This window comes from Neolamprologus brichardi, chromosome 12, assembly GCF_056152115.1.
Source record: "Neolamprologus brichardi isolate AB-2024 chromosome 12, ASM5615211v1, whole genome shotgun sequence".
NCBI lineage: Eukaryota > Metazoa > Chordata > Actinopteri > Cichliformes > Cichlidae > Neolamprologus > Neolamprologus brichardi.
Window position 1 is genome coordinate 38817501 of NC_142115.1, and position 18650 is coordinate 38836150.

An 18650-nucleotide genomic window follows, 5' to 3' on the forward strand; every position below is an offset into this window, starting at 1 on the left:
GCTTGCAGCAGACCTTCGGAGGACTCCGGACTCCACCCCTGATTCTGACCTGAACCACATCGTTGATGCGGCTTCCTCCACCGGTGCGTCCACGGCCAGCCTGACAAAGTGCACCTCCACCAGTGCCACCAGTGCCACCAGCACCAGCGGGCCAAAAGACCTGATCTCCAGCCTCCACTCCGAGGTCACCAGCTACAGCAGCCACGCCTCCACGCTGTACACCAACACCAACCAGCAGTACGCTGGCCGAGACGGCAGCGCTGTGCAGCAGATGGAGGTGAGTCAGCGTGCACGCACACACGCCGCTAAGCATGCGCCAGGAGGAGGTGCGATGTTCACAGCGACCATATCTCCTTCTGTTCCTGAACGCAACGCAACAGACAACAAAGAAGTTGGTCACCAGAGAGTAACTGTAACTTTACTGTAACTGTAACTTTAGTTTATCTGATCGACAGGAGGCTGCAGTTCCTCTACCGTCCAGCAGAAGCAGCACTGACTGAGTCCCAATCAGTGTTGGTCAAGTTACTTGAGAAAAGTAATTAGTAACTAATTAGTTACTTATTTTCAAAAGTAATTAGTTACTTAGTTACATAGTTACTTTTCAAAAACATGATACAACCTGAATACGTAATAAAGCAGCAGACCTTTCAGCCCAATTCTACTTTTCTCCATAATCATCAAATAAAACAAATGAAAAACTTTTGTTAGTTTTTTAACTTTAACGAGCAGAAACAAACTCTGTAACTCAGAAACGTGTTGAACATTGAAGTTTCATTTTCCGCTTTTCTTCCCACGCCGAGGGAACAGCGGACGCTAATGTTTGTGTCACTTTTTACAGAATGAAACTCGAAGTAATGTGATTACTTCCAAGCTTTAAACGCTGCAGGTTGTACTCTCTCCATCCCTCCGTGTTGTCCATTCTTGATCTGCACACGCCTGCCACCGCGGACGCCGCACGCTCGGATGTCGTCATGAGACACTCACAAACAACATCACGGTTTAGTAACGCAGCGTGCTTACAGGAAAGTAACAGTAATCTAATTACTTTTTTGCAATGATAATCCCTTTACTTGTTCCTTTAAAAAGTAATTGGATTACAGTAATGTGTTAGTTGTAATGCATTACTGCCGGTCTGGTCCCAGTACACTGGTGTGATACAGAAACTGGTCTCCATCGGTAACCTCCTCCTTCATTGCACCTGTACGGGTGGAGAAGGTGTTCAAAGTTTGCATTATTAGGGGCGTGGCCTCTTCAACTGACAGCTGGATGGTGACACAGGCGGCTGTAGCTGCTAGCTGTCTGCTAGCTCCACCTGACCTCCACCTCTAGACCGTGTTTGTGCTGTTGGAGCCTTTTGGAGCTTTTTAATGACATCATGTGACCAATAACATGGCTGCTGTCACTGTACTAACAGAGCGCCCCAAGAAGGCGGAGCTTCAGTCTTGGTGAGTGAAATTCAAGGATGTCGATACTAATTAACAGTAAGATGCTCTCCACAGTTAGGATTAGCTGATAACAAAGCACTCTGCCCTCTCGTCCAAATATGGTCACTTCCTGAAAGAAGACCGACATGTTGGGTCTTCAGATGTGACGTCACTAACCGGTGGGTGGAGCGTTACTTACAGTGTAACCAGCTGCTGGTGGAGCGTGTCCTGCTCAGAGAGGATGAATAATGCTGATGGAGAGAGGTTATTCCTGTTTGATGACGGCTCGCAGTGTTTACTGTTCGTCTGAGAGGCTCATCAAACATTCACGTGTGTTGAATTATGGAGTGAAGCTGCTTCTGTAACGGTCACAAGCTGCTGACCCTCAGAAACATGAGGTCAGCACAGTGTGTCCTCTGTTCCTGTGCAGAGCAACCAGAGCTCCAGCTCTCAGGTATTTGTGGGTGTTTGTACACGTTTGCTGGTGTTTACAGATGTTTACAGATGTTTCAGGCAGACTCGCATTCAGATTCAGGAGCCTGGGAAAACATTAATGAGTCAAAGCCTCACAAACACACGTCAGCCGAGTGTGTGCTCAGGAAGTGTGTGCGTGTTATCACAGGGACACATCCACTGTTTTTGTGTGTGAGTTTCCTGCTATTCTTCTGTGTGCTGGTTCCCACACACACACGTCCAGGTCACCTCTGAGCCTCGGCTGCGCGCTCACACGGCTTTACCTCGATCGCCACGCTGGACTTCATCCTGGTTTGGTTCTGCTGAGGACCACTTGGTGGATCCACAGGAACTGCTGCCATGCACACCATCCACCGCCTGTGTCGCGCCTGCATCGGACAGAACCTGCCTCAGGTCTAAAGCTATGATTATTGATTCCATCGATCAGTCTTGACCTCTGTGCTTATTGATGATGTTGATGGGACGTTTCATGCATCACAGCAGCTCTGAGACTAAAACTGTTTCAGGTTCTTGGATCCAGGTCAGCACAGTTTTCTCTGTTTCTGTCTGTTTGTGTGACAGATGATCGTATTCAACATCGCCAATCGCAGGAAGCTCAGTTCGCCACAAAAACGGCAGAACGCAAACTGCTTTCCTGATTGGCTGTGCAGTTTGATGTCACGCCTGGATGTGTGTCACGTTCCTGGGAAAAGCTCCACAGTGTCCTGTGTTGTGTGTGTGCTGTGTAACCGGAGCGTCTCACGTGCTGTTTCGGGTCTTACTGAATGAAACAGGAAGTTTGTTCTGTTAGAGCAGGGCGGAGGGCGGAGCTACCAGTGATGGCGAGCTGGACGGTTTGGTCCAAAAGCATCAGATGACATCAGAGAACAAGCAGAGCAGAACCACAAAAGTATAAACTAGCAAAGTGCAACTGTGACCTCTGACCCCAGAGAACTTAAACAAAGCAGAGTTTTATCTCTGTTCAGTTTCAGCTCAGAGCAGAATAAACCAGTCGGCTGATACGGAGCAGAGCCGTTACTATAATGTTGGAGACAAAGTGTGATGGTTCGGGACTGCAGGGGAGGGTGGAGCAGAGGGTTCAGGGCGCATGGCTGGCAGCTCCCCGGGACCGGGAGCAGGTGGAGCAGGAGTCGTGGTGGGTCTCCCCGTAAATGCTGGCTGCACCTAAACGTGAAGCCTGTGAACAGACAGAGAGACAGTTCCCCGACCGACACTTTTACTGTTTGCCTGTCCAACCAGAGCCGCACAGATCAGGTGAGACAGCTGACCTTTGACACCGTCCTCATCCTGGTCCTAAGTTGGAATTAAGTCTGACTGGCTCCAGTTTACAAGTCCTTCAGTGGACAGGTAAAGGAGGTCCAACGTGTTGGCGTCCTCAGCCAATTAGAGGTCAGAAAACGATCCCTCTCCTGAGTCCACCTTTCACAGTTTGAAGGTTCCTCGGTTCTTTGTCACGAGTTCAAACCAGATTGACGTTCTGTTGATTCGAGAGCGTCCCAGCAGACGTCTAAAAAGGGCGCTTCGCTGCCTCAGAGCATGAATCTGAATGATTCTTTCAAACAGCTTCTCCTCCTCTGATCTCCACTTAGCTCAGCCTGAGGAGGCCGGGGGAAATTGTTGATTTAGACAAATGCAAAGCTGTGTTAAAGGCGCGCTCAGCTTCCTATTCCTGGTCCTTCCACTTCCTGTTTGGCCTGAAAGCTCTGCAGAGGCAGGAAGATGGCGCAGGAGCGGGATCGTGAGAGCTGAACCTGCAGACAAATGCTGTTTGCATACCTTCACCCCGACGCTGCTCCTGGTTCCCCTGCAGCAGTTTTAATATCAGCCTGTCAGTCTGAAGTCGGGGACATTAAACTTCTATTGTGGCGAGGAAACTCTCAGGACGAGGCGACCTTTCCTTGCGCCGTCTCTGTTTACACAGCCATGGAAACCACTTGGAGACCCCCACCAAACACGGCCCAGTGGGCCTCGGTCAACAGGGCCGTAACACACGGTGCAGGCTGAGAGCATCACAGCAGGAAAACCTGATTTTTATTCTACGTCAGAAACAAACCTGACAGCAGCGTCTGTCCTACACGACAGCTTTAAGGTGATGAGTCGTCAATAACAGAGTGACCACGTAACTCAGCACAGGACAGCATACATGAGAGAGTCGAACAGGCTCATTTACCCTCACAGTTTGTTTACACGACCGAACAACTACGTTTCAAACGATTTAGAACAGCAAGGTGATAATTGATCCAAATACTGAAACAAACAGAGGATAATCGAGTCCTCAGCGGCTCTCTGAGAATATGCAGCCGCTACGACTGGTGGACCTAAATCTGCACCTCCAGGTCCGTTCACATACAAGAGGAAGGGGAGTGAGCGGGTCAGGGCACAGAAGCTAAGCTGGCTTTGAACACACCATTTATTTCCATAAAAAAACAGCCAGAATCACAAATACAAGTTAAAATAGCCCCCACCTCACAGGTGCCTCCAATTGTCTGTTTAGTCCACAGTGGATTAAAGGAACATTAACACACATAACATAAATATGAGGATAAAACCATGCAATATAAATATGAATAAACAAACGTGCGATATAAATATCAATAAAATCAACACTATGTACCAATTGATCGATAAAACATAAACACACAAATTTCCACTGTGTGACAAATAAACATTTTAAGAAATCAGCCTTCAAAGAGGCGGCTGTAAGACTTCAGATGCTTTTATTGGAACATAAAATCTCCTGGAAGAGCGTAACCCCGACCCTGCGTACGGATATCATCACGAAGCTGCTGAGCTCTCAGAAACAGAAAAATCCTTCGACGGCTTTTCCTCTTTTTTTAAAGGAAAACTATCAAAACCCCAAATCTCTAAACTGAGCAGTGCACTAAAGTGTTTCACCTGTAGGGTCTGACCTTCAGGTGAAACATTGTCAGAGTTCCTCCATCTGGCTCCGTGACAGGAAACCTGCTACACCTGAGAAGGCGGAGTTTTAAACTGACCTCAGGTGTGTTCTGACTGTCCTGCAGGTGAGCATCGCTCGAGGAAAAGATGGATTCGGTTTCACCATCTGCTCCGACTGCCCGGTCAGAGTGCAGGCGGTAGATCCAGGTGAGAAAGACACTTCCACGAGCGCTGCACGACACCCCGTTCACTCGCAGGTAATAACACCTGGCTGTCCTCACTGCTCGTAGGCGGTCCGGCTCATCAATCCGGACTCCGTCAGGGAGACTCGGTCCTGCAGCTCAATGGGCTTCCTGTAGAGACCTGGAAGTGCGTCGACCTTGCCCACGCCATCAGGTAACCCCGCCCCCTGTGAGAGTGACCCCACCTGTCCAGGTAAATCACTGGGCACATCTTGTGGATACTAACAGTGGCGCATCTCCTCAGGAGCTGCCAGTCTCAGATTGTGTTGGTGGTGTGGAGAAGTTTACCTGAGGTCCGGTCAGCATGTGAGGCTATGCTCCGCCCACATACACACAGCGCGGTGAGTTTCATGCGTTTGAACTGCAGCTGTGGTCATAATCACAGCTGCAGATCATCAGAGGAGCTCTTAGTTTTACTTATACAACACCAAATCAGTAAGAGCTACGATAACACCCCGGCTGTGTCCCATTTCAGGGTCTGCACGCTTGAAGTACGCGCACTACGGGTACTACGTACGGTGCGTACTATAAGTACGAGAAGTGCGGAAGTGAGAGGCTTGTGAAATGGGACGGTATATGCTTCGTCGCGCTGTTCAGGTTGCCTAGCAACCATGATACTAACCGCGAGAAACGTTACATACAGCTTTGTGTGACAGAAATGAAGGAGAAAAATGTTTTGTTGGTCAATCATTTTTGTCATGACATCACTTTGATTAGTTGAGTATCTGAGGCTGAAACCACAGGACTGTAAAACATGATTGTTGGGCTTCATTTCTGTACTGAACAGTCATTTAAGATTAGCTAGTAAATAATAATTAGTTAATGTTGTTCATGAGACTAAAGTCATCTCACTATGGTAATGTAAATATAATATGGCTAATATTATAGTATTGTCAGATTATTATGATATATATATATATATATATATATATATATATCACTGACTTTCAGCTTGTTGTGTTTGTGGATATATGACTGACTTTAATTATCCATAAAATCATCAGATTCTCTGTAAGATTAAGGTCGACTATATGTATATTTAGAAGTAGAGGCTTTAAAACCAAGTTAACGCTGAAAGTACAAACATCACTAATGTCACATGACTTTGCCGACATGTGGCCAACAGTAATGTTTTAATGTTCTTCATTATTAAACATTCGCACATGAATAAGTGACGTCATATTCAGTACTTACTTTTGACAGTTCACTCTTGGCCGCTCCCTTCTGCCGTATTTTGCGGCAAAATTATCCACACCCACCGCCGCGCTATGAATTGTGGGATATATGGGACCACGAAGCGTGCACCGTGTCACTACCCGATCCGTACCGGAAACCCGATCGGTACCCCGCATGCGCAAATCTTACGTCACTTCCTCTCTTTGCCAACATTGCGACACTCAATATATTTGAATGATACGGTTAGCGCCCAGTTAGCTCCTAGCATTTCTCAACAGCTCTGCCTCCTTTTCGACTGCCCGGGACATTTAAACAATGGATAATCCGTATACAAACAAATTCATGCTTTTCTCCTCAACAGAGAGCGTTCCCCGATTGAACAACAGCGCCGTAAAATAAGAAGAATGGCGCCTAATTACAGACTTAATAATATTGACTTAGCAATGTGTCACGTGAAGATTCAGCAGCCAGATTAAGTGTTTACTGACAATTGACAGTGATAGCGGACATCATCACTATTCCAGTCAATCCTCTCCACACAGACAAGCATAAACACACTCGACTATCACTAAATCAAATTTAACACACGTTTGTAATGACGCCAATTCATTTTACAATGGGGTTCATTCGCTCGGTCAGCAGGTGGCAGTATCCTCGTACACTGGGGAGTACACTGCCATTAAACGAACAGAAAAAGAAGAAAACATCTGCACATGCGCGGTACGGATCGGGTAGACCCGATTTGTACGGTCCGACTTTGCACATGCGCAGTAAGGATCGGGGAGTCCCGATCCGTAACTATCTTTTTATTTTTCGTTTTTGTCTACATTGTACTGAAACGTGTCATTATTGCAAACATTTTAAGATATACTTATTATTCTTAACATTTTAACAGATACTCTGACCCATAACTATCGTAAAACGCTACGACCGGAAGTAGACACCTTTCGCGCATGCGGGGTACCGATCGGGTTTCCGGTACGGATCGGGTAGTGACACACCGGACCACGCTTGATATTTGGGGAAATCGACGGCGCATTTGGAGTATGCGTTTGAAGTACACTTCGAATTGGGACAGCCGTCGTCGCGTGGCGGTGACGTAACCGTACTTAAAATGCGTACTTCAAGCGTGCAGACCCTGAAATGGGACACAGCGTCAGACAGTCAGACCTGCTGTAAGCTAGCACTTGGTAACAGGAAGGAGAAACTCCCTTCTGACAGGAAGTAACCTCTGGCACAACCAGCAGTCGGGAGTGAGGGCTGGAAGGCACCGTGTGGGAGCTTCAGTGCTGCCTTTATTCCTTCCTTTAGCCAAGGAGACACTGCCATCCCATAATTCATAGCAACACATCACCTGACCATCCAAGAAAACAAGTGCTGAACATGCTAGTTAAGCTCACAGCTGACGGGTTGATATAAACTCTGCTCTCGTGTTTACTTCACTGTGCGTCTTTTCTGTATCCTTGACCTCACGACGCCAGAGCAAATGAGCGCTTATTAACTTATCTTACACTAAGCTGATGTTCCTCTGTCTCCTAGACGACAGGCAGGAAGTTGCTGTCTCACCCCACCCAAAGCAAACAAGACCGCAAATGGGGTCAGGGGTCAGGGGTCCGGGCCAGTTTGGGAGCTCTAGGTTCTCTGTGGAGGGATAGAAAGGAGGACCGGGAGGAAGAGGAAGAGGAGGCAGATCAGGAGATGTACACACCTCACACCACCACCCTGAAGGGCACACGTGTGACATCATCAAATGGAGACAATTACATCATCCTGTCACCTGTCAGCCCAGAAGGACAGGTGAGTGTCAGGAGGCGGGGCCTGTATTCAGAGCGAGGAGAACAGTTTGTCAGTGTTTGGTTGCAGCACAGTCCTGGCTCTGTGCAGAGACGTCAGAGTAATCAGTTCAGGACATCGACTGACTTCAGCCGCTGAATCTGTGACCAGGACCAACAGCCCCGTGACAGCCTGACAGGCCCACGTCAAACGGTCCGAGTGTGAAGTACGAAAAATGTATAAAAATGTCAGACGGTTTGAACGCAGTGAGTTTAATCGATTCACCAAAGAAGAAGAAAAAACAAGTCGTAATCTGAAATGCTGCCGTTTCATGAAAATCATTGTAAATACTAGGGGTGCAACGATACTCGTATTGATATTGAACCGTTCATACAGTGCTTTCGGTTCGGTACGCATATGTATCGAACAATACAAATTTTTTATTTATTTTATCAACTTTTCTTCTGACGGTGCTGTCTGTGTTGAGCGCTCAGTGGATCTGCGCTCGACAGTGCAGCCTAGGCGGAGTAGTCGAGCTCAGATTCACTGAGCGCAGGGCAAGCTAGCAGACAGAAGCTAAGCTAGTTGCAACATGGTAAATTGAACCTCCCCCACCCTCATTCAGATCTGGCGTTTGGAACTATTTTGGTCTTCATGTGACGAATGACCCTGAAGGTAAGCGCGTCATGGACTAAAGTAAAACAGTATGTTGGATGTGCCACGCAATGCTCAATTACATTGGTGGGAACTAGTCTGTTAGCACAGTTAGCTCATTAACGTGTTGACGCCGTCCGGCCCCACGCACGGGGCGATCCGCGGTAGCTCGTTAACGGAGAGCGAGATTAACGCTGACAGCACTAGTGGGAACACAACGAATATGACTGCACATTTACTCCGACATCATCCTCGTGCAAAGACAAGTGGAAGCAGACAAAAACAACAAGCACGCATGCTACAAACTTTACCCGAGTCATTTAGACAGCCGTTAGCACATGATTCTCCTTATGGGGACCTGATATGTTTAATATGCTGCTGAGAATATAGCCCAGAAGAAGCGTATAGTATAGCTTTTATTTTGGAAAGAGACATTTCTCTGTAATAAACGCTCTCTTCCAAAGATGAGTGATTCCTCAATCAGATACAGGGCTCGCAAAATCGCTAGCCCGACATCCCGGGGCTAGCGATTTTTCCAGTCGGGCTGCCCTGCCCTGCCCGTCGGCCTATCGTAGGAAGGAAAAATATATGTCAATGCGTTTGCATTCTTTCGTAAATGTAGCTGGGTAATTATGTCATTGGCATCGAGCCACTGTCAATATGTGACATTGAAATCGCGTTTGAATTTGCGCTTGTTTTTTGCTTTCACTTTGCAATCGCGTGAACTGTGTATAGAGAGCGACAGCACTGATTGGTGAGTGATGATAATTTGCGCACCAATTCCTCTGACATCGTCTTATCAATCGTTAGCTTACTATGCAAACATGACAAGTGAAATCTCCCGCAGCTTAAACATGTGAGAGGTTGATCACGCAGAGAATCGCTGAGCGTTGTGTGAGTGCGTGTGTAAAAGCAGCAGGATATATATTTTAGTTCTGCTGAGCCAAATAAGACAGGTCAGGGTGAAGAAGTGACAGCCAAAGAAAAGCTTACCACAAAACAGAAAAGTTATGACAAATCAGACTATAAGGCAAAAAGAAAGTGCAGCTTTATGGTTTCATGGACAAAAGAATTTCTGTGGCTGCAATATGACGAGCTAAATAACCAGGGCTGCACATAAGTGGTCCGCAGGTGCGTATTCGCAGTCAAAATAAAAAACGCGCACAAGATAAGAAGTTGCAACGTGCGTTTGCGTACATAAGATTTTCAGGAGGAGGACAGACATTTGTTTAGAACTCTTAAAGATGTTGAAGAAGCTCCTTTAAGCAATTACTGTGATGTTCCTCCACCTCCAAAGAAATGTCAGGAGTCCGAACCACAAAAGAAGCGCGTATTCTTGGAAAAGTGGTTGCAGGAGGTGAGCTGGCTTCAAACAAATGATGAACGCACAGAGATGTGGTGCAGAATGTGCCGTGAAAATTTAATAAATGACAAATTAAAAAGGCATGAACATTTTTTTTGTATCGAAAAAATATCGAACCGTGACACCAAAGTATCGAACCAAACCGAACCGTGAATTTTGTGTATCGTTGCACCCCTAGTAAATACAGTAAGTTGCTGTTTTATGGGAAATACCACGACGCTGTACAGTCATCATTCCAGTTATAGATTTATTTTTCTCTTTTGCTCCAGAGTCTCGCTAAACTCAGATGTTTGTGTTGAAAGAATATTTTAGTCAGTTTGACAGTTTCAGGTGAAACACAAACACTTTTGGGACACTGTAAACGCCACATCGACATCATCATTATTCTGTGAAGCTCTCTTCATGTCTTTGTTTGCATTCATATGTTTACCTGCACATCAGTTTGTGGTTTGCTGATGTTCGTGCAGCATCAGAACGATGCTGAAATGTTCTCTTCCTTTCCAGCTCCTGCAACCAGTTTATCACGACAGGCCCGGCACGATCGGTACGACCACTCTGAGTGTTATTCATCCGTATGCAACGTGCTCGTAAATATTATTTAATCGTGTCATCTGTGGTTCTCCAGGACATCTGTACCCGACTCGCCCCAGAGGTCCGAACGTCCTCCACGACTCATGTTTGGGGTCGTTACAGAGACCTTTTACCAGGCAAATCTCCACCCTGCCTCCACCGCTTTCCTCCACATCTTCGGCCCCGCCCAGAAACTATGGCAACTACCAGAACTGCACCATCGTTCAGTCACATGTGCCGTGCTCGGGATATGGAGCCTACGTCACCATGGCGCCCAAAACCGTCATCTTCCCTATTTTCGTCCAGGTCAGAACCGATCCAGGTCCGGAGTCGTTAACCTGAACTAAAACTAATCCAGAAACTCTCAGAGCATCTCTCTACTCAGCACTTTTATTTATTATGTTTATTTAAGTGTTGTCTGACAGTGTGTTTGCACCGCAGCAATTTCCTGATGTTGTCAAGCTGCTCAACATGTGGCAATAAAACCTTCTGATTCTGATCTTTTTCCGCCCATTAAGCTCCAACCCAGAACAGACTTACAGTTATTTTGTTCATTATAACAGTCATTACAGATCTCTTTATGGAGACTCTCACACAGCGTGGCCCAGGTGGGCCCAGACTGTCCTCCCGTGCACACAGCACCCCTGAATGTTTAGAAACAGGAGCAGACGCAGTGACAACAGGATGAAAGGCAGAATAAAGTGTGGCAGAGAGGGGACTTAATTTAAATGGTCTGAAATAAGGAGAGCAGGTCTGTCCTGTAACGTCTCCATGGGGATTACTTGCATAAACAAAGGTAAATGACAGTAATGAGGAGGGACTGACAGGCAGCCGTCAGCTACAGACGAGCAAAACGTGTTTGTGTGGTTTGTTTACGTGTGTGTTGTTGTTTCAGCCTCTCGATCTCTGCAGTCCGGACAGAGCCCTGCTGATGTCTGAAGAGATGCTCCTGCACCAAGCCGACCTGCTGCCTGCAAAGGTAACGCCCTGTAAATATACTGCGCGTATGCAGCACTGAGACGCCTTCAGAGGCGGTCCTGGGGCGGCTGCACCCCCACCCACTCGAACTCGTTCCTCCAGTAAGATGCTTTTACTGGTCCCACACTCCCAGTTAAAATCCACAGGTGATGAAGGCTTTCTCCATCGCCGCTCCCAGACTCTGCAGTCTTCCCTCCCTCTTATATATGTATAGACAGGTGTGTGTGTGGATGTTTGATAATCACGAGATAATTTACCTCATTTATCTTCATTCTTGTATTTGATGAGATTGTCCCTCTGTTTTTTGCCCGACACATGATGTCTTTAAACATGCTGTACAAATAAAGCCGACCTCACAGTGGACACGTGAGTTCGTCTGAGGCTGACGTGCACTGGGAGGTCGTGCTTGGAGTTTCAGTCCTCAGGTTTAAACCAGTTACCCACAGCCTGTCACACAATCACCCTGTTTCCATTTATTTAGCTGAAATGATGAAAAATAGTATTTTTACTCCAACACGGTGTTTAAAGAGCTGTGAGCGGTAAACTCTCTGCTGTGTCCTGTCTGAGGAGACAAATGGAGGATGGGAATTGATAAGTGAGCGATTAAGATGCCATTATGGATATCACTTATCGATCCTTCCAGAGCCATTCTAGCCTCACGGCTGATACTGCCCTGCTCGTCGTTCCCATCGATGTTTCTGAGAAACGTCTGGTTCTGCAGACTGAACCTGATCCTGAAGGACACGACGACCTCAGAGCTGAACCAGGATCGGTTTCCTCCTCCCATCCATTTACACACATCTGGGAATTTGCTGTGTTTTAGTTTCATGCTTTCAGTAAAGGTGGAGGTCGGACGTCGCTCTGCCTCAGACTCTCAGTTACATGTTAGTGCAGGAAGAGCGGGGGGACGCCTGCGGTCCATGAACACGACCTGATGAGGAGGATGGTTTATAAGCGTTTGAACATTGTTACTGAGCAGGATGAACACGGCGGTCTGTGAACTCTCAGAGGACATACCTCAGGGTCAAAGGTCACAGTGTTGTGTGCAAATGAAGAAACGGGTCGATGAGAAGAAGAACTACAAGTACACATTTTATTGTGCTGACAGTGGTGTGTGTGTGTTTCAGGTGACCGTGTTGATCTACACTGACCTGCTGCTACTGACCAGAGAGGATGAAGCTGGACGCTGTAACGTCCTGCAGAGTCCGGTGTTCCTGAACACACTGAAGCTCAGAGAGGGTAATGCTGCGTTCACTGTCACCTCTGAGCATCGGGTTTTCTCTGTGACCTGCAGCTGGCAGGTTTCTGTTTAATGTCAGAACACATTGTTGTGATCCACATTTGATTTTCATTTCCTGGTTTGTTGTCAGCTGATTGACCAAGTAAAGTATCCACAGCACTATAACCTGTTCAATTTAACTTTATTTACACAGCACCAAATCACAACAACAGTCGCCTCAAGGCGCTTTATAATGTAAGGTAGACACTACAATAATACATACTAGGAGATGCAACGATACCAACTTTTTCAAACCGATACTTGGATCTGAGTACTTGCTGATACTGAGTACAAAAACCGATACTTCTACCACACACACACACACTGCCCGTGGATTTTCTCTTGACATTTTTCATCGCTTTTCCAAAACCTGAGTTAAAGTTGGCTGTTCCACACTGCTGACATTTTGTTTAGCCTAGCTACAGCAGCCTCCAGTTTCTCTTTTTTATCTGGAGCCACCAGTCTCACTCGCCTAACCCTGTGCCTGTTTAGCGCGGGATGTCCCCCTAGTGGCCAATCTAAGAAACTACAACAGAAATGACAAGCCACCCTCTGATTAATGAAATAAGTTAGTATCGGTTCATGGTATCGGTTAACTTTTATGAGTATGAGTACACGCACATTTTACAGTATCGGCCCCGATACCCGATACCAGTATCGGGTATCGGTGCATCCCTAATACATACAGAGAAAAACCCAACAATCATGGGCGAGCACTGTGGCAACAGTGGGAAGGAAAAACTCCCTTTTAACAGGAAGAAACCTCAGGGAGGGGCAGGGCCATCTGCTGCGACCGGTTGGGGTGAGAGAAGGAAGACGGGATAAAGACATGCTGTGGAAGAGAGACAGAGATTAATAACAGATATGATTCAGTGAAGAGGACTCTCCATTTACATGCACAAACTGGAGTCTATTAGATAGATATGATACAAACCACTGCAGTGCAATACCTGTAATACCTACAGCATGTTCTAATCGCTCTAATAGGATATTATGGTCAACAGTATCGAATGCTGCACTAAGGTCTAGCAGGACAAGCACAGAGATGAGTCCACTGTCAGAGGCCATAAGAAGATCATTTGTAACCTTCACTAAAGCTGTTTCTGTGCTGTGATGAGCTTTTAAGGTGGACTTTAAGGTGGACAGAAACACGCGAGTATTCATTTCCACCACAGAGCTCCACACGGTCACAGGTTTGCAGTTAATGGTTTTAGAACTTGTTGTTTCCGCTCACACTGCTGACCCGGTCCCCTGTCAGCTCGCTCTTTACCTGTTTCCATACCTCAGAGTGTAGCAGCCAATCAGAGCACAGGGTTTGACGTTTCTGTGTGTGTGTGTGTGGCAGCTCTGTCGGAGCCGCTCCACCTGTACTTCCTGCAGAGCGCTCCGAGCCGCCGCCGCCTCTTCAGCCTGGAGGCGTTCAGCATCGAGCAGAAGGTCCGAGTCAGCCTGTGTCTCCACGACAACATCCAGCTGCAGCTCGTCACCACGGAGACCACACACACCCAGCAGGTACAACACCTGTGCAGGTAGTCGAGAAAGCAGGAAGAGGGCCAGTTCACACACGTGTCCAGCAGAGGTCGCCAAACACATGAAATCAAAGCTTTTCCCACACAGTTTAAGTCCTCTCCTCCTCCTCCCCTCCCCCCCCCCCCCAGCTGTCAGACCTCCCCTCAGACTTTGGCTTCCTCTCTCTCGGGCAGTCTGACCCCCTCTACTGTCCTTCAGCTCCTTACTCTTCGCTCTGTGACTCCCTTAGACCTCCCTCCCCATCTTCTTACTCCCCCAGTGCTCCCTTCTCCTCCTCCACTCTTCCTCCTGCTCCCGTCTCCCTTCTCTCTCCCTACTCCTCCTCACCACCTTCCAGGAACATCATCTCCTCAGCTCAGCTCCTCCCTCCACCTCACCGTCCCTCCTCCACTCTAAGGAGTCCTGTCTGGAAGGAGAGAGCAGAAGAGGAAGAGGAGAGGAGGAAGAGGAGACGGGAGGAAGAGGAGGTGGAGGAGCGGCAACAGGGGGAGGGGGAGAGTGCCTCAGAGACTTCAGAGAACGCGGGTGGTGTCGGGGGGCGGGGCTTCCTGCTCAGCCCTCACCACTTCAACATGAACCAGGAGAGTGACGAGGAGGAAGAGGTCTTCAGACCAGCAGGTGAGTTCAAGTGCTCTGAAAGAAGAAAGTCTTGGGTTGGGGGAGGGTCCGCGTGAGGATGTGAGGTCAGCAGGAGGAAGCTGCTCAGGTGGACGCGTTCCCAGTCTGATGGATTTTCTCTGTTTCAGTCCTACGCCGCTCGCTCTCCGAGGGTTCTCTGCTGCAAGAACCTCGGTCGCCCCGCTTCCTGTCCGACAGCACCATCCACCGCCTCACCCGTCCTGTGAACTTTGACCTCAGCCCCAACTCGAGCCCCGCCTCCCGAGCCCCCTCCCCCCACACTCTGAGGAAGCAGCTGACCGGAGAGGGGGGGTCTCTGCACCAAATGCTGATGCTGCTCAACGGGACCAAGGTAGGGACCAGAACCGGCTTTGACCACGAACCAGCGTCATGTGACAGCACAACGCATAGCAGCAGGTTGATCCTTGTGCTGATGTCAGAGTCAGCCCAGGTAAACGGGACGACCGCACCAGGAGGGCGTCTGCTGTCAAATCAGACGTGCAAATTGTCAATAAGACGATCTACAAGCTGATTGGTTGAGGCCCAGGTTAATGACGATTTACTGTGGGTGTGGTTTGCACGCGTGCAGAGGAAGATCCTGGGGTTAGAGCAGAGACAGCTCGGGTTCTTCGGTTCTAACAAGTGTTTTTGTTTGTCAGGCTGGAGAACCCAGAAACCGACAGCTGAAGAAGAAAACTCTGTACGTAAACAAACACACCGTTGTTTTGTCTGGTGCTGCTTCCTCTCGCTCTGATTGGTCCTCGTTGTCTCCTCAGAGCAGCTGATGTTCGGAGCCGCCTGGCGTTTCTGCGAATGTGGAAAAATGGCGCTGGTGTCCATGGAAGCAGTTTGGAGAAAGCGCTGAAAAATAACAGGTAGCAGAGCATCGGACCTGAACCCGAACTAGACTGACTGCAGGTCAGGAGAGGCAGCAGATCACAGGTCATAACTAATCAGAGTAAACTCTCCAGGTGAAGCATGTCAGGTGTTTCTGCAGCAGTGGCGTGGAGGTGACATCATAGTCTGAAGCTCGACTTCAGCGCCCCTGGTGGACGTCAGAGGAAACGCAGGTTTTCCTGAGACGCGTTTGTTTTGTTTTCCAGACCGTCTGCAAAGGAGGTGCTGAGGTGGGCGGAGAGTCTGGAGTCCCTGCTGTCCAATCAGTGTAAGACTTCCTGTTTGTGTTTAACCAATTTAACCAATAAGGGGAGGAGCCAGCATGAGAAACGCCTCTCCACTAGATTAATGTCTTGATGCTCCATCATCCAGGTAAGATTGAGGTTGATTGTTCACCTGGACGTTTCAGTGGGAGAAACGTTTCATCGCTCATCAAGTGACGAACCAACAACTATTGATCAAAGACCACTGATCAGTGATTGGTCAGTGGTCCCAGACCTCCACAGTGAGAAGAGTCCATTGTTGGGATGGGAGAGGTCATCATCATCTCCCTAGCTTCCTGTTTATCAGGTTGGAACCTGCAGTCAGCTGAGACTGAAGACGTCCCCTGATGATGATGATGATGATGATGATGAAACGTTTCTCCCATTGAAACGTCCAGATGGACAGAATCAACCTTTTGGCACCAGATTAATGGCGTGCTTCTCTTTTCTAATTGGTCAGATGGTCTGACGGTGTTCCGTCACTTCCTGAGGTCAGAGTTCAGCGAAGAGAACCTGGACTTCTGGTTGGCTGTGGAGAGGTTTAAGAAGACACGCCCCTCCAACAAGATGGCTGCCAGAGCTGCAAAAATCTACGACCACTTTATTTCTACGACTGCAGCGAGACAGGTAGCGTGTGTCTGAGCTGCGATTGGCCGGGTGTGTTTTTGGTTGTTTCCTAATATGGTGATGAAACCTCCAGCGATGATGTCGTTACAGTCGGTTAAATTCAGATACCTGACACAGTCGGGATTGTTTACTTTATCGATCATTGTATTAGAGTAAAGACTGTAATCAAACATGTTGGTCCACCTGGTCATGTGACACAGCTGCTTTTTTTCAAGGTCAATGTGGACTCGGCCATCAGAGAGGCAACCAATCAGAGCCTGCGCGTTGGTGTTAGCTCCGCCTCCTTCCAACTGGCGCAGGAGCAGATTTTCAACCTGATGGAGACGGACAGTTACCCACGGTTCCTCAAGTCCCGCCTCTACACCCAGCTGGCCAGTCACAACACAGAGCAGCGGATCAGACCAACCAGAGACGAGGGGTTGATCTGAGCTTCTGATTGGCTGAACAAATCTCTCAGTAGCATTCTGGGAGATGTAGTGTTGAGTGTTTGGGACATTTACCCTTTTAACAACGTGATTCTTACGCTAATCTTCTTTTTTTGCTGATCTTTGTTTATCTAGAAACATTTAACCCGCCGTGTGAGTAAAACATGGCCTCTGACCTTGAACCTGCCATCTTTAGACTGTTATCCTTCTCATGACCCAGGTGAAGCCGTGCTCACAGGTGAAACATCGGTAGGACTTTCCCATCAGCCTCGGCTGCATGTCGTTGAGTCCAGAGCAGACTCTGATTCATGTTTTTAGCTAACGGCTAACTGATGTATCTCTGATTAAAGCTGACTGATGTCACATCAGCTGTCAGACCTGTTTCCTCTTCTGTGACTCGCCTCCATCCAGCAGGAAGTCTGACAGGCTGCACAGGTGAAGCAGGTTGAGTGAAGGACTCACCTGCTGCTGTTGTTTATCACACTGAACAGTTTTAACCTGAAAATCTAATAAAAACAGACCGAATGACCTCGAAGTTCATTATTCAGTCTTTAAGTCGTGATAACAGAGCGCAGACTTCAGCTGGTGCTTCCTACGGTTCAGGTCCTCAGTGATGGAGACCAGATACCTGCAGGTGGAGCAGCACCTGCAGGTATCTGGCTGTCAGAGGTGTTTGAAATCACTTTTTTGTACTGAGAGTACTGAAGAAAATTCCACCAATCGAGGTGTTGAATCTTCTAAATGAGCCTCACAGTCCACAGGAAATGAAACGAAGGTGGTGTCTTTACAAACGTGAACTCCACCTTTAATGGAGTCTGAAAGAGATGCAGCAAACATCCCAAACCATGATTCATGTGTATAGCACTTTAGAAACAGCACATGGCTGCACAGCAGGAATATAAAAAGGACAATAACAGAGTTAGTTACACACTGAGGCAGAGCCAATAAAAAGGCCTGATGTGAAGATCATCCCAAAGCTTCAGGGCCAGAGGAGGCTCGGTCTCTACGTTTCAGCCACGATTTAGTGACTGAGAGCAACAGCTGCTCAGCTGACGTGGGGCTGATGTACTGGACCATTTCAGGATTTAAAAACCAGTAAAAGCATTTCAAATGGATCCAGTGTGACCTTTGTCACGATACACCGACACAGGTCATCTACACTCGTGAACAAACCTTTGAGTCGGTTACTTGGAGTTTTACGTCTTCATTTCTTCCCTTTGTTTGATTTCCTTTTTTGTTTTAAATATTTTAAATTCCCGTTTTTGTGTTTGTCTTAATGAGGCTGTTTCTGTGTGGTTGGTACCTCCTGGTCCAGGTGTGGAGCCATCCTTCCTCACTAAGAGAGGAGCTCTCAGGAGGCGATGCTCACATCCAGCTGCAACAGGAACACAATCTTTGGCGTTTCTGTTGACGCACCTGTGTGGACACGCCCATCAAGTTTGTGTTTTTATCAGTAATT

General features: G+C 47.7%; 1 protein-coding gene across 5 annotated transcripts in view; it reads left to right on the top strand.

The window, feature by feature from the left end:
- Positions 1–17566, top strand: part of LOC102795066 (regulator of G protein signaling 3-like) — a 28737-nt gene extending 11171 nt beyond the window's left edge. For 3 of the 5 annotated variants that reach the window (XM_087849592.1, XM_087849593.1, XM_087849596.1), the window contains 17 exons: positions 9–277; positions 4922–5003; positions 5087–5192; positions 5283–5379; positions 7754–8011; positions 10509–10548; positions 10630–10880; positions 11470–11553; positions 12680–12791; positions 14177–14343; positions 14490–14979; positions 15108–15331; positions 15639–15679; positions 15756–15854; positions 16083–16144; positions 16600–16769; positions 16982–17566. In XM_087849592.1, coding sequence (XP_087705718.1) covers positions 9–277; positions 4922–5003; positions 5087–5192; positions 5283–5379; positions 7754–8011; positions 10509–10548; positions 10630–10880; positions 11470–11553; positions 12680–12791; positions 14177–14343; positions 14490–14979; positions 15108–15331; positions 15639–15679; positions 15756–15854; positions 16083–16144; positions 16600–16769; positions 16982–17194 — 2765 coding nt within the window. In that variant the 3' untranslated portion in view covers positions 17195–17566. The remainder of the gene's footprint in view (positions 1–8; positions 278–4921; positions 5004–5086; positions 5193–5282; positions 5380–7753; positions 8012–10508; positions 10549–10629; positions 10881–11469; positions 11554–12679; positions 12792–14176; positions 14344–14489; positions 14980–15107; positions 15332–15638; positions 15680–15755; positions 15855–16082; positions 16145–16599; positions 16770–16981) is intronic. The other 2 variants (XM_087849594.1, XM_087849595.1) reach the window with 2 other exon arrangements.
- The last annotated feature ends 1084 nt before the right edge of the window (positions 17567–18650 follow it).